This window comes from Lynx canadensis, chromosome B4, assembly GCF_007474595.2.
Source record: "Lynx canadensis isolate LIC74 chromosome B4, mLynCan4.pri.v2, whole genome shotgun sequence".
Taxonomy (NCBI): Eukaryota; Metazoa; Chordata; class Mammalia; order Carnivora; family Felidae; genus Lynx; species Lynx canadensis.
This window is the reverse complement of record NC_044309.1, coordinates 129,765,975-129,781,468: the sequence shown is the minus strand read 5'-3', so window position 1 is coordinate 129,781,468 and position 15,494 is coordinate 129,765,975. Positions and strand designations below refer to the sequence as shown.

General features: G+C 53.5%; 1 protein-coding gene across 4 annotated transcripts; it reads left to right on the top strand.

Moving 5' to 3' along the window:
- The first annotated feature begins 686 nt into the window (after nucleotides 1-686).
- On the top strand, nucleotides 687-14,673 carry LOC115517669 (apolipoprotein L2-like). 4 transcript variants are annotated; one of them, XM_030320524.2, is made up of 6 exons: nucleotides 687-885; nucleotides 984-1,095; nucleotides 8,245-8,287; nucleotides 8,471-8,577; nucleotides 9,511-9,629; nucleotides 13,111-14,673. In XM_030320524.2, exons 5-6 carry the CDS (start codon nucleotides 9,517-9,519, stop codon nucleotides 13,967-13,969), a joined length of 972 nt encoding a protein of 323 aa, XP_030176384.1. In that variant the 5' UTR covers nucleotides 687-885; nucleotides 984-1,095; nucleotides 8,245-8,287; nucleotides 8,471-8,577; nucleotides 9,511-9,516; the 3' UTR covers nucleotides 13,970-14,673. The 4 variants fall into 4 exon arrangements, with proteins under 4 accessions (XP_030176384.1, XP_030176383.1, XP_032449926.1 ...); XM_030320523.2 differs by having other exon boundaries at nucleotides 687-1,095; XM_032594035.1 differs by lacking the exons at nucleotides 687-885; nucleotides 984-1,095 and adding an exon at nucleotides 1,440-1,521.
- The last annotated feature ends 821 nt before the right edge of the window (nucleotides 14,674-15,494 follow it).

The window sequence follows — 15,494 nt, the reverse complement described above, 5'->3', positions numbered from 1 at the left end:
GGGTGTATGGATAGTTCATTGACTTCTGTACCTCACAGTGGTTTTTATCTGGCTGTCAAGCGGAAGAATCAGGAGGAAGGGGAATTACAGAAAAAATGACCAGAAGATCACGAAACAAGCAGAGGTGGACAAAACATAACTCGAAGCAAGGGTCAAGGGTCGAAGTGACAAAGTGCCTTTGAGCTTGGCTCCCTCCCCCGCCCTGCCCTGAGCTGCTGCACGAAAGCCACCCCCTCTCCCCTCAGCCGTGTTTCCTCATCTGCAAACTCACACCCGCCCCGGGCCCACCGTCCAGCCCTGTGTCCATGCGTCCCCCCGGAACCACACAAGGGAGGAAGCCTAGCTTCCTGCTTTCATTTTCCATTTCTTGACACTCGCCTTCCTGGACAAGTCCTGCGCTTAGAAAGAGGTCTGTGGTCAAGCAGAACTAAGCAGAGGTTAGAAAACAGCAGCCTGGGGGCGCCTGGGTGGCGCAGTCGGTTAAGCGTCCGACTTCAGCCGGGTCACGATCTCGCGGTCCGTGAGTTCGAGCCCCGCGTCGGGCTCTGGGCTGATGGCTCGGAGCCTGGAGCCTGTTTCCGATTCTGTGTCTCCCTCTCTCTCTGCCCCTCCCCCGTTCATGCTCTGCCTCTCTCTGTCCCAAAAATAAATAAACGTTGAAAAAAAAAATTTAAAAAAAAAGAAAACAGCAGCCTGGCCTCAGCCCTGTCCTGCAAACAGCACCGGCCGCCAAGGACGGGCCTCCTCGGGCACTGGGGCTGTCCCTGCCATCAGCGACAGGTCTGGTGAGACCTGATTAGATCCAAAGAGGAGACACGGACACCGTGGCGGGGTGGCATGCGTGCCGCGGGTTTAGACTCCTCCCCCCGGTGCCATGGGAGCTCGGTAGGGGACAGCGGACTCTGCCTGCGTGGAGGCTGGAGGGCTTCTCAGAGGAGGTGATGCTAGATTCGGGCTTTGAAGTATAGGCCTGATTTTTCCAGGTGGTAGAAGCAGGTGATCCTGGCGAAGGATCTGCCAACCCAAATGCCTAGAGGCCACGCGGGGATGGCATTGAAGCAGCCGCAAAATGGCAAATGTGCAGCGAGCATCCGGGTATGTCTGGCGTCGGTCCTAAGTGCTGGCATAGGAAGGTGGATAATGCCAGAAGGGAGGTGGGTGGGGCGGAGAGGAGGGGCCTGGGGACAGACCCCCGTGGGGGCGGGGGCAAGGGGTCATTGGCCGAGGGTTCCTTGGTCCCTCAGCGGCAGGTTATCCTTCCAGAAGCCCACGGCAGGAAGGGCTGGGGCCAGAAGGACCTGGAACGTCAGATCTGAGGTTCCTACTTGGGGGCGGGGGGACGGGCCCTGTGCTTGTGTGTGTCCATCCTGAGTGGCTCTGAAATGGAGACTTTCAGTTTCCCTTTCAGTCCCATATATATTTGGGCCCGGAGTTGTGTGTTAATTACACACACCGCAGGTGACTGGGTCCACACGGCTAAAGAAAAGCCGGACGGTGTTCAGCTCAGAAGATGATTCCTTGGTAAGTGTGGAGGGTGGGAACCCCTGCCCCTCTACTCACCTTCCAAACAGCTCTTGAAGGAAGAGGGATCCTAGCTCGGATTTCTAGCCCAAGGTCGTGCCCCAAAGAGCGGCATAGCCAGGATTTGAAGCCGGGTTTGTCTGACTTCTCCCCCTCCACCCCCGTGCCCCGAAACAGTGGAGAGGGATGGGGGCACTGCTCATCCCAGGTTCCAGACTGCCTGCGACCTGAGCAGACCCCAGGAGGGAGGTGGATATCGGGGAGGGGGGAGGTGTGGGGAGTGGGCAGGGGTGCTCATCCCTTTGGGGAATTTGGAGGAAGCAGAGGAGGTGAAGGAGGGCAGGTGAGTGGGAGCCTCTCCCTGCGGTGACCTGACTGGCAAAGCATTTCTTCTGAGATGCAAACGATCAAGGACTCAAGGTCGTGTCACCCACAGTGTCTCTGAGCCACCTGCTCGGTGCCAGGCTCTGCGGGGAAACTGAGGGCCAGAAAGGGAGCTTCTGGCCCAGGGTGCCTGGACCGGGAGACAGAGCAGGACGTCCGGGCTTCCCCCGCTGCCCCGCGTGCCGTGGGGCAGTAAGAGAAGAGGCAGGCGTGGGTGCCCCTGTCAGCAAGAAGGGAGGCGGTGCCAGGGTGACAAGGGCCACATTGTGATACGGTCCCACCTTTGTACTCTTAAAACACCAAACTGGGGACTCCTGGGGACGACTGTGGGGGTGTGAACTTACCCCTGTGTGTTCACACAGGCTGAGTCAGACCTAGTATGTGGTCGTTAAAATCTCATTTCTCCCCAAACATCTGGTGTTCCCTTCCACCCTGCCCGCGGAGAGCCGTGTGACCCTGGGCGAGTCCCTTCCCCCCGGCGACTATTTGTTCACATCTTTTAAAAAATTGGCTTCAGTGTTTTCATGTTGATTTGGAGGATCTGTCGCGTATCATACCTGCCCCGCTCTTGTCTGTTCTCAGCATCCATCAGTCGTGTCTCCTAAGGTGTCCTGTGCAATTTTCCTTTTTTTTTTTTTTTTTGATGTTTATTTACTTTGAGAAAGTCAGAGACCTGTGGCGCTCGGAGGAGGGGCAGAGAGAGAGAGAGAGAGAGAGGGAGGGAAAGAGAGGATTCTAAGCAGGTTCCTTGTTGTCAGTGCAGAGCCCAATGTGGGGCTCGATCCCATGAACAGTGAGATCATGACTGAACTGAAACCAAGGGTGGGACGCTTAACAAACTGAGCCACCCAAGCGCCGCTGCAACTTTTCATTTTTAGCAGGTCAAATAGCTGTACCTTTCCCTTTATGGTCTGGGATTTCCATCTTGATTAGAAAAGTTAGCCCCAACTCAACATCATTATTGTTTTGTTTAACATTTCTTCCGGGATATTTGTAGCTTTTTCTTTCTAGCTTATGTATGGGTTCTGTTGGGACTGACCGATTGATTTTTATTTATTTTTTTTTTAATTTTTTTTTTCAACGTTTATTTATTTTTGGGACAGAGAGAGACAGAGCATGAACGGGGGAGGGGCAGAGAGAGAGGGAGACACAGAATCGGAAACAGGCTCCAGGCTCCGAGCCATCAGCCCAGAGCCTGACGCGGGGCTCGAACTCACAGACTGTGAGATCATGACCTGGCTGAAGTCGGACGCTTAACCGACTGCGCCACCCAGGCGCCCCGACCGATTGATTTTTAAAGAGTTTATTTTTTTTTAAGTAATCTCTATGCCCCGCGTGGGGCTTGCACTCACAAGCCCGAGAGCAAGAGGCGCACACTCCAGTCACTGAGCCAGGCGTCCCATTGTTGGGGTTGATTGATTGAGTTTGTACAAGCTTTTTGGTTTTTTCCTTCTCTTCCTCCTACTCCCAGGTGTCACTTCTCCCCCCCTTCCCCCTCCTCTCCCTCTTCCTCTTCCTCCTCCCCCCCCTTCCTCCCACTCCTTCTCTTTCTTCAGAACGTCTTTAATGGCTGCTACTGCAATCCAAAGGAACACGGCTTTTTTTGTGTGCTTTCCAAGGAGCAGTAAGGAAGCGGCCTCCACCCTTCTCCCCAACGGGCAGCAGTTAGTGAGCAAAATCGGGCTAAGGCTGGAGGGAGCTGGGCCCGACATCCACACCTGGCCTGGCCACCCTGGGGGGAGGGGAGGCTCTGGAAGGCGCTTTCTGGGTCTCAGGCATCGGGACACCCATGTTTTTCTGCGGTTTCCTCTTCCTCTGTCTCCTCATATAAAAATATTATGGCTGGAGTACGGAGACACGAAGAAGTGAATGGAAACTCTCAGAAATCTGAGAGGCCTGTCAAAAGCGCACTAAATCAATAGGGTAATTTGTATCAAACCTGAGGCACAGTCTTATTTGTTCTCGGCCAGAAAGAGCTTCTCGTCAAGATAGACAAGAAAGACAAAGAAAGTTACTCAACGGTGAATGAAACTGGGGTGTGCCGTGACTCCTACACCCCAGATCTTAGCCTGGCTGTGCCCTGGAGGGCAGAGGGTGCCCCCGGGCAGAATAGGAAATGCGGCAGGGAACAGACAGGGCCTCTGCGTGCTCAGAGTGGAGGAAACAGAAGGCTGGAGAAGATACAGAGAACCACGGAGAGGACAGAGCACAGGCAAGGAGAGCCTGGAGAGTAACAGGGTGGGGTCGGGGGAGAGGCAGGCAGGGGAGGGAGCCTTTGAGCTGGGCATCTACGCACAGATCAACGTTTACAAGTTAAGGAGGGTGGGGAAGGGCTTTCCAGGGGGACGGAGCAGCAGAAGCAAGGGGCAGAACATTGGACCTGCTTGGGCAGTAGGGCAAACGACTCTTGATCTCGGGGTTGTGAGTTCAAGGTCCACGTTGGAGGTGGAGCCTACTTAAAATAAAAATTTTAAAAGAGAAAGGGGGAAAAAAAAAAAAGCAAGGAAGCTCGGGGTCCGTGAGGGTGCCTGGACCAAGGCAACGAGGAAGACAGGAGTAGCAGCGACAGGGGGATGGGGCGCCAGGCTAAGGAGTTTGAACCTGGTGCTGTCTTCGCCTCCCCTTTCCCTACCCGAGGAGGATATCCCGCAGCCACTTGCAGGGAGATGCTTTGGTGAGAACCTCTGCCCTACCGCATCTGGAGAGCTTGGAGCTGGTGAGGATGGGAGGGCTCCCATTCTGGGCCACGTCGTCGCACGGGACAGGCCCCTCTCTTCTCCTCCTCCCAACAACCTGGCCGGGAACTGACCAGTCAGCAGGCTAGTGAGGACCCCCCGCCCCCCCCCCCCCCGGCCACGTACGAACCAAGCAGGAGGGAGCAACGTCCAGGATCAAAACCCAGCAGACACCCAAGACAAGGGTCAGGGCCAGGCCAAGAACAGCACAGGACGGGAAGGATGAGCCCGAGGGTGCAGACACATCTGCAAACGTTTGGTGTCATCCAGGGTCTGGTTCTGTCTACCCACGCAGTCCCCCTGGTCTCTGGTGCTCATGCTTCATGATGTCACTTGGCGGCCTGGGCTCCCGGGGTCATGCAGCATTCAAAGCAGAAGGAGGAGAAGACGGCCAGCCAGATCTCATCTCCCGCCTGTCCCTTGCAGCAGGAAGGCCCCAGGCCCCCCCCAAGCCGACTTCCTCTTGTGTCTTGTTGTGGCCAAGGCCGGGCCGGACAGTCGCCCGTCGCTGCAGAGGCGCCCAGAAAACACATACCTGGTGTCCAGGCCCCAACATGAGAGGCAGCAGGGTGGAGGGGGAGGCAGGTGGCCTGGGAGGAGGTGGAGGTGCGTGGGAACTGGCGGGCTGGAAAGCAGCAGAAACCGCGAGCATTGCTTTGTCGTTAACATCAAGGCTGAGAGCAAAGATCAGTAGCTAGAAACGGATCAGTGTCAGCAAATGACCAGGGCAGCAGTGGTTTGGACAGAGGAAGATAACCTGCTGGGAGCCGGCCGCACCCTTGCTGGGCCTGCCTTGATCCCCTGACAGCTGCCTGTGTGCGTTCTTTCCTCCTCGGTAGAACCCATGATACCCACCGTGTAGATCCACACCCTTACCTTCCGTGCCCTTCAGCCTGAAGCCGCCAGGCACACTCCTGTGGTTGAGGAAGAGGGCGTTAGAACTGATTCTAGGATCTGGGCTCTGAGGGAGGCTCTTAAGGAAACAGGGCCGCTCTAGATGGGGTGCTGTGCTGCCGAAAGGGGGGGCATTTCTATCAGTGCGTGTCTCAGTAATCTTATCTAGCCCAGGAGAGGACAGAGGGCGATGCCTGGCTCAGTCGATTAAGCTTAAGCGTCTGACTCTTTTTTTTTTTTTTTTTTTAAATTTACATCCAAGTTAGCATCTAGTGCAACAGTGATTTCAGGAGTCGATTCCTTAGTGCCCCTTCCTCATGGAGCCCCTCCCCCCTCCCCCAACCCCTCCAGGAACCCTCAGTTTGTTCTCCATATTTATGAGTCTCTTCTGTTTTGTCCCCCTCCCTGTTTTTATATTTTTGCTTCCCTTCCCTTATGTTCATCTGTTCTGTGTCTTGAAGTCCTCATGAGTGAAGTCATATGATATTTGTCTTTCTCTAATTTCGCTTAGCATAATACCCCCCAGTTCCATCCACGTAGTTGCAAATGGCAAGATTTCATTCTTTCAGACTGCCAAGTAATACCCCATTGTCTATATACACCACATCTTCTTTATCCATTCATCCATCGATGGACATTTGGGCTCTTTCCAGACTTTGGCTCTTGTCGATAGTGCTGCTATAAACGTGAGGGTGCGTGTGTCCCTTTGAAACAGCACCCCTGTGTCGCTTGGATAAATGCCTAGTAGTGCAATTGCTGGGTCGTAGGGTAGTTCTATCTTTAGTTTTTTGACGAACCTCCATCCTGTTTTCCAGAGTGGCTGCACCAGCTTGCACTCCTACCGACAGGGCAAAAGAGATCCTCTTTCTCCACATCCTCGCCAACATCTGTGGTTGCCTGAGTTGTTGACTTTTAGCCATTCTGACAGGTGTGAGGTGGTATCTCATTGTGGTTGTGATTTGTATTTCCCTGATGAGGAGTGACGTTGAGCATTTTTCCTGTGTCGGTTGGCCATCAGGATGTCTTCTTTGGAGAAGTGTCTATTCATGTCTTTTGCCCATTTCTTCACTGGATTATTTGTTTTTTGCGTGTTGAGTTCGATAAGTTCTTTATAGATTTTGGATACTCACCCTTTATCTGCTATGTCGTTTGCAAATATCTTCTCCCATTCCGTCGGTTGCCTTTTAGTGAAGCATCTGACTCTTGATTTCAGCTCAGGCCATGATGAATCTCATGGTTTATGAGACCCAGTCCCATGTTGGACTCTATGCTGAAACAAATATGCATAAAAAAAAAGGGGAGAGAACAGAACAAGGACAAAACTTGCTAGAGAAGTAACAGTCATTCTTTTTAGCCAAGGGAGGGAATATTACCTGGAGGGAGTGCCAGGCTAGCCAGCCAATGTCAGGGCCTCTTGTGGTTTTCTTTCTCGGTCCCTTATCACAATCATATAATAAATAGAAGGGGGAAAATGCCCATAGGTATATATGTATTTTTTAAGTTTATTTTGAGAGAGAAAGCACTAATGGCAGAGGGGCAGAGAGGAGGGATCAAGAGAGAGAATCCTAAGCGGGCTCCACACTGTCAGTGCGGAGCCTGACGCGGGGCTCGAACTCATGAACCATGATCATGACCTGAGCCGAGATCGAGAGTCAGATGCGTAACTGACTGAGCCATGCAGGTGCCTCCCGGCCTTTCCTGAGCCAAAGTCAGCTGCTCAACCAGCTGACTGAGCCACCCAGGTGCCCCCAAAATGCCCATATATATTAAGACTCCCTTTCTTATTAAGATTAATTATAACTACCTTTTTTCACCTTTATAGCTACCTTTTTTTTGTATATTTTGTCTCATTTGCCCTCATTTGAATATTATTAGGAACTCATAGCTTTTCACTGACTCAGCCTGGCCCAATTAAACATGATCATAATGATCATTATCTATTATTATTATTAGATGTAATTTGTTGGGACTTCCCCATGGGTGCCCTGTTGAGCACGGCTCTGAACCTCCCTGAAATCATCCCTGCCCCCTGGAGTGTGGACATTGCAGACCCGTGGAATCCAGGAACTCAGTTTCCCCCCCAACGAGTCTTGCTACCTTTGAGTAAGAAACACCCATGGGTGCCTATGTGAGTGGGTGACATATTGCTAGGAAATATATCTGTTGAAGGTTAGAGTTCACTCTATTCTAGTTTAACTCATGTTATCATCCCACTTTTTTTTTAACGTTTTATTTTTGAAAGAGAGAGAGATAAAGAGAGAGCACATGCATGTGAGCAAGGGAGGGGCAGAGAGAGAGGGAGACACAGAATCCGAAGCAAGGCTCCAGGCTCAGAGCCGTCAGCACAGAGCCCGACGCGGGGCTCGAGCCCACAGACCGCGAGGTCATGACCTGAGCCAAAGTCGGACGCTCAACGGACTGAGCCACCCAGGAGCCCCAAACCTTAAAACAAAATAAGATGGCAACCCCAAGAGCACCCCCTCATGGAGTGTGTGTGACTAATCAGTGAGGGAACCATAAGGAGCCCTGCCCCTCCTAGATACTTGATCCACATTAGCTATCGTCAGTTAATCAACACAGATGTGCCTGACCTCGAGTAACTTCTAGAACATTCCGTCCCATCTTTTCTTCTGTGTTTGGTTTTATTGCCTCTATAGCTTCTCAGATGGCAGTCTCCCTCTCTGATTATCTTCTCCTTGTGCCCCAACAGGACAGCAGGACTGTGACCTGGCTTGGGAACAAGCTGGAGTGAGGTGAGTAACCTTCCTTAAATAGCAGCCAGTAGAGGCCAGGAGACAGACGGACATATCAGGTTAAGTCCCTTTTGGCATTTGTGACCTTCCCAGAGGGAACCACCAGGGACCTGGCTCCTTGCTGCTCCCTGTGGTCACCGCTGGCTCACACTTGACCCCACAATTTGTTCTCTCTTTCTCAAGGGTGAAGCGACCCCTCCTTCCGACTGGGACGCAGACGCAAGCTGGGGGGAAAAGTCTGAGATCCCACTGCTGGCACCATACCCAAGAAGCCTGTGGGCTCTACCCAGGTAGTCACCTTCCAGATGATTCCCGGAATTGGGGGAGTGCCTCCAGCTGAGTTAACCCACAGCGGAATCAGTCCCTTGAAGGGGACTGATGAGTGTCCTGGGCCCTTCAAGAGGGACCAAGGGGGAGCCCCCACCCTTGGTCCGGGAGTCCATAGGGGCCCCTCCCTCCTGTCCTCTTCTCAGGGTCATGGCAAAGGTGCTCACTTCCTCCCTCCCCCTGCCGCCCATCCAATGACCCAGAAGTGAGGCCGGGACAGCCCACAGGAGGTGGGGGACAGCAGAGGGGAAGGAGAGAAGGAAGGAGTCCTGAACTAGTCACCTTGGAGGCTTCTCCTGCCCTCTTGACCTGTCCAGCCCGGCTGGGGACGACTGTGGGGCTTTACCAAGCCATTCCCTCCAGCTCTCGCCCTGTGGCCGGCCTGACTGCTGGTCCGCGAGGGACGGTGGGCCACTGAAATGGACCCCAGGGTGGCCTTGGCCACCTCCCACCTGTGTGACCCGGGGTGCCTTGCCTAACCTCACCTGTAAAATGAGAATATTCCCTTATGTTGTTGTAACGATCAAATATAATGTGTGTATGTGATCTGGGCCGGAACCTGCCACACAGTATGCTGGCCCTGAGTCTCGTTGCTGTCCCCTCTACACGGACCCTGTCGGCTCCAGGTGGAAACCTCCCCTCCCCCAGCACCCCCCCGGCTGCCACCTGCCCGTGTCTCAGGAATAAGCCCCCGACATGTCAGATGTGAAAGCTGAGGCGAGGCCTGAGGATATTCACCTCAATACCCCTGCCTAGGCCGGCTTGCAGTGAATACACAGATTTAGTGTTGTGGGTTCCCTCCAGCTAAGCCCCGGTTTCCTCTCTCCCTTAGCGAAGCAGGAAGAAGAAAAAACAAAACAACTCTTCACTTTTTTCTTTTCTTTCCCCATCCACAGAGCGATATGGAGGATATCATTGAGTATTTCCAGGACTCAGTGAGCTGGGATGAACTACATCTCCTGCTGACTGACCATGAAGCCTGGGAGAGCTTCATGGCTGAGGCCAACTTGTCCAGGTAACCCCCCGGGGATGCCCCAAGGTGGTCCCCAGATCTCCGCGTGGCAGTATCCTCGAGCTGGGGTTGAGTGTGCTCCTTCTCAACAATCCGTGAGGAATATGTCTCCCATGGCATTTGCTGGCAGGGAATGGCCTCGGGTTGAGAAGAGATGAGACCTGCAGAGGGCAAGTTAGGTGACCTTGGGCCTGAACCTAAAGCAGACCTATCTCTGCCTTGGTTTCTTCATCTGTTCAGTTTTATCGGGGAGAAACCAAGATAATGTACGTAAAGGGCTTGGCATCGTCACCGACACATAGTAGGTGCTCAATCAACGTTAACTTTTTATTTTTTTTTAAGCTTGTTTATTTTGAGAGAGAGACAGAGACAGCACAACTGGGGAAGGGGCAGAGAAAAAGAGGGAGAGAGAGAGAGAGAGAGAGTGGGAGAATCCCAAGCAGGCTCCACATTGTCAGCCCAGAGCCTGACTCAGGGCTCAGACTCATGAACCATGAAATCATGACCTGAGCCGAAATCAAGAGTTGGACGCTCAACCGACTGAGCCACCCAGGGGCCTCAATGTTAACTTTTTAGAAGATTGCCACGAAGAGACAGGGGCCAAAGGTCTTCTTCCTGGAGATGAGGGACCAGTCCGAAGAACGCTGACGTACCAGTCTGTGCCCCTGGACATTTGGACTAAAGCCTTCCCTCCCCATCTAAGGAGTTGTATGAATACTGCAGGATCCTGCTGGCCCACGAGGTGGAGAGACTGGAGTGGAGTTGGACCAAGCTGTGTTGGATCCAGTCTATTAGTCATTTGTTCAATGTAAACAGTAACTCAACCTGATAAGATTATGGCAAAGGCCTTAGCATGAACTGCAAGGTCAAAGGTGGGGGCCCAAGGGCAATCGTCTTGTCCAAAGGCCGGGATGGACAAGAGGAAGTCTAGGTTGGAGGACTAGGTAAACTTGGGCAGCAAGGCTAGGACTGAGTGAAGCTCTCGGCACAAAACTCGAGGTCCTGGGAGAGGGAGAGGGGACATTTGTTCCCTTCCTTCTTTAATCTCCTCAGCACTAGGCATGCAGGGCCATGGCGGGGAGGGGTGTTGTCTCCTCCATACTTTGCCTGGGAGCTGGGGGGGTCTTGACCACCATTTGGAAGCCTCTCCTCTTCTTACAAATTTTTTTTAATGTTTACTTTTGAGAGACAGAGTGACAGCATGAGCAGGGGAGGGGCAGAGAGAGAGGGGGGACACAGAATCCGAAGCAGGCTCCAGGCTCCGAGCTGTCAGCACAGAGCCCGACGTGGCACTCGAACTCACAAACCGCGAGATCATGACCTGAGCCGAAGTCGTCGGACGCTTGCCCGACTCAGACCAGTGGGAGCTCAACGTGGCTCTGCGACAACTAGTGGCATCCCAGGGGGCAGCTGCTAATTCTGCACTCAATTCTGGGGAGACGCACAAGTCCCCACCAGAGGGGAAAGTACTTCCTCCACCAGCTTGTCCAAATGTGGTCTTTTCAGGCTTAGGGTTTCATACAGATGGCTCTCCAAGTCTCTCATATCTTTAAGCAATTTCATAAAAGTTGCACATGGTGTTGATGTGCATGCCTATGAAGCTGTCACCAGCTAAGGTGTGAGTTAGGCTGATGACACCTGAGAGGTTGGGGGTGCTGGGTGGTGGGTCGGGAGTCGGCGATGTGAACCGGAAGAGTCTGGGGGGAACCAGGGTAACGGACGTCCTGCTTCTCAGTCAGACGGGGCAGTCACTGGGCCGTGGTCCTCAAACCGCCGTGAGGTTGGATGATTCCCTGAAAGTGTTCACAGAGCGCACCGAGAGCTGTCACACTCAGTCACGCCGTCTTCCGGGCAAGGGTGCAGGTGGCCACGGGGAGAGACGCATGGGGAAGGGTCTGGGAGGGTTTCAAATGCCAAGCTTCCGTCGTCCTCCCCCGGACGCGTGACCGTCCTGCGTTCAATCTGTGACAGTGCAAATGGAGCATGGCCCGCCAGGGAAGCTCACACTGTGAGAGAAAACACTTTGACGTTGGTTAAAAAGACGACTTAATTCAGGGCTGTGGCCATAGAAGGGAGATCAGGCTCTGTTCCGGATACAGAGCTGGGGATTTATAGCCGAGGAGCGGGGCGGGGGCGGCGGATGAGAAATCACTAAGAGAAGAAGGTGGACGACGCTTGCTAAACGGACCCAGCAGGGTTCTTGCTGAAGGCAGGTCAAGAGCTTCCACATCAGGGACGCCCCGGGTGGCTCAGTCGGGAAAGCGTCCGACTCTTGATTTCAGCTCAGGTCATGATCTCCCGGTTCGCGAGATCGAGCCCCGTGCCGGGCTCTGCACTGACAGTGAGGCGCCCGCTTGAGATTCTCTCTCTTCCTCTCTCTCTTGCCCTCCTCTGCTCGTGCTCTCTCTCACACTCAAAGTAAATAAAAAAAAAAAAAAGAGCTTCCACATCAAAGGTGGGATTCGATCAGATATCAAAGGTGATCCGTTATCAAGAGTGGGAAGATTCTCATTAAACTGACCTAACAGGGTTCTTGCGAAGCCTGGGCACTATAGGCTGTCACGGACAGGACACAAAAGGCCAAGGTCGACAGGCTACATAGGCACTGCACCTAGTCAAAAAGAGGGCCTAGAAGATCAAGGAGAGAGTCTTTTAGAGTTTTATGGGGGCCCAATGACATTCGCTGCATGGCTGACCTGTCATCTCCAGCCCCTCCTTGAGGTCACACCCATGCCTTTAGTTTCTAGTGCCTCCGTAGGTCAGAACCGATAGCACATGACCCAAAGCCCCCATCATACGTCGCAATGTCAGGCCAAAGGCCCAGGCAAAGGAAGACAGCCCTATCCTTCTAGGACCCTTACCATTCCAGGCAGGGGCCTAGAGGTCACTTCCCAGTAGCCAAGGGCAGAGGGCAGACCTCTCTGTGGGTAAGGTTCATCCTTCCGTACACCAAGCTTCTCCGAACGAAGGTTTTTCTGCTCCAATGCCACTTCCCTTTGTTCATCTACAAACACTGTGGCGCTGAGAGTGTTGACCTGCCCTTGAGCGAGAAGCCATCTTTCCTGAATACCTACCCAGTTGGGGCGCCCGGGTGGCTCCGTCGGTTGAGCGTCTGACTCTTGATTTGGGCTCAGGTCGTGATCTCAACGGCCCAGACTCTCCTTGGGATTCTTTCTTTCCCTCTCCCTCTGCTCCTCCTTCCCCCCACCCGCCCCTCGAAGTAAATAAATAAATACCCTTAAAAACATGCCTCCCACTTAGAGCATCTGAAGAGGAGCACGTATTCATTCCCTGGCTGAGTATGTGTTATGGAGCACGAGCAAGGTACAGAACGTGTGTCACATGGCAAGAAACATTCTTCGCAGCTGTCAAACTCTTGTCCATTTGATTTGTAGTGCACGTCCTGCGGTCGATGCGGGAAAGATGCAATCAAGCCCACTTGACAGCTAAGCTTTTCCTAATCGCTTGACCTTCACCTTTCCAGGGAGGAGGCAGATGTGCTACACGCAGGTCTGTGTGAGCTGGAGGCAGACCTGTGTATGGAGGGCAGAGAGAGGATCCAAAGAGACCACCTGGAGGAGAGGTTTTTGAACGAGTATCCCCGGTTGAAACAGGAGCTTAAGGGGCAAATACGAAAGCTCCACAAGCTGGCGGACAAGGTTGACAAGGTACACAGGGGCTGCACCATCTCCAACATCGTGGCCAGATCCACCGGCATGATATCTGAGGTCCTGACCACCCTGGGCTTGATTCTGGCACCTGTGACGTCAGGGATCAGTGTGTCACTCTTGGTAACGGGGATGGGGCTGCGAACAGCATCTGCTGTGACCACTGTGTCCAGCAGCATCGCGGAGCACTTGATCACGTCGTCCGCGGAAGCCAAAGCCCGTCGCCTGACATCAGCTGGCGATAACAGAGGGAAGACCATTGCAAGGGGTCTGTGTCAGGACACACCCCGAATGTTTTCCGTAACAAACGGCTTCGTGCGAGTCCTGCGAAACATTGGAAAGAATGTTCGTGCCATCAGGCTGGCCAAAGTCAGTCCTCACTTAGCAGCCCATGCCAAGAGGTTCCTGACAGCTGGGAGAGTCTCAGTTCGAAGTGACAAGCGGGTGAAGAAAGTTTTTGGAGGCACTGTTCTGGCAATGACCAGAGGAGCCCGGATCATGGACGTGGGCACCGTGATCACCTCCCTTCTGGTGGATGTGGCCAACCTTGTGGAAGAGTCAAAGCACCTGCATCAGGGGGCAAAGGCAGAGTCGGCTGAAAGGCTGAGACAGCAGGCCCAGTTGCTAGAGAGCAAGTTGAAGGAGCTCAACCGGATGTATGAAAGTCTAAAGTAGGGCCCGGCCCCATGACCTCCAAACAGGGCAGGGAGCAGGGTCATGTGCGGGACAAAGGCATGGAGGTACCCCATGAGAGGGGAAGAGGGGGCCAAATAAAGTTTTTGAGGGGCGCTTGGGTGGCTCAGTCAGTTACGCATCTGACTCTTGGTTTCAGCCCAGGTCACCATCTCACAGCCCGTGGGTTCGATCCCTGACAGTGCGTTGGGGCTCCTCAATGACAGCAGAGGGTGCTTGGGATTCTCTCTCTCTCTCCCTCTCTCTGCCCCTGCCCTGCTCACCCTCTCTCTCTCTCTCTCTCTCAAAATAAGTAAATAAACTTAAAAAAAAATTAAAAAATTTTTGGAATGTGGTGTAAAGGAGTTTGGCATTTCTGTAGCTGCACACGGCGGGGGGGAGGGATTAATGCCAATGACAGGGGCGTCAAAGAGAAGGAAGGCAGGCGGAAGCTGGAAGAAGGAGGGAGGGGGCTAGAGAGTGAGGGGGACGGACCAAAGAGGACACGGAGGACATGGCTCAAGAGAGATGTGGAGGAACAAGCCGTGGGAAGGCCAGGAATACTACAGTTAGAATTGTTGGCATATGGAGAAGTGCCTCTCTGTTGACCCTCCCCATGGTTTGAGGGACATGCCAGCGAGGACAGACTCCCCCCTTGCTGAGGGGACTCCAGCCCTACCTTTCCTGTCTCGACCCACCTTCATCTTCCAACAGGCTCGCCTCAGGTAGACGGCGACTTCCTCGTGACGGTTGGTGGCCGCGACAAGGATGCTGGCCGCAGTGCTGGCGGTGGGGACGATGGCAGCGGGGTGGGGGAAACGTTTGGCAAGTTGCTGCTGCTCTTAGGGACCAGGGCACACCGAGACACCGATGAAGTTCCAAAGGCTGAGTTGGAATAGTGGTTGATTTGGGGAAAAAAAAACAAAAAACGAAAAAGGGAAGAAAAGCGGAAGACGCCAGCAACAGGTCGAGGAATCTTGCCACATGTCGAGGAGATCAAGCAGCTTGAGGCCAAGAGACATCGCCTCTCTGAGCCTCAGTTTCCTCATCGTCTGGGGGGGGGGGGGGGGGGCAGTACTAGGCAAGATGGTATTTCAACAATTTTTTTTTTTTAGTTTAGAGAGAGAGAGACAGAGTGCGAGCGGGGGAGGGGCAGAGATTGAGGGAGACACAGAATCCAAAGCAGGTTCCAGGCTCTGAGCTGTCACCACAGAGCCCGACACGGGGCTTGAACTCACAAACCACGAGATCATGAACCGAGCTGAAGTCGGATGCTTAACCGACTGAGCCACCCAGGCGCCCAGCAAGATGGAATTTCAGATTCATGTGGCTCTCCCAGTCTTGTGTTCTATAAGCTACTTCAATAAATGTGGACTGATACAGCAGGCCTCTGTTGTGTTCATCGAGGGGCTTGCCTGGGCTCTGGACTTCCCTTCCCCGTGGGCTTGTCTTCTGGGCTCTCAGGGAGCAAGTCCTCCATTGCTTTTTCCTCAGACCTCAGCACGCTGCAGGCGCCACTGGGACACCC

Bases quoted from the DNA above. Each gene is read 5' to 3' on its own strand.
- LOC115517669 (XM_030320524.2), top strand. From the start codon at position 9,517: ATGGAGGATATCATTGAGTATTTCCAGGACTCAGTGAGCTGGGATGAA. The intron at 9,630-13,110 runs GTAACCCCCCGG...TCACCTTTCCAG, and splicing joins GCTGAGGCCAACTTGTCCAG to GGAGGAGGCAGATGTGCTAC.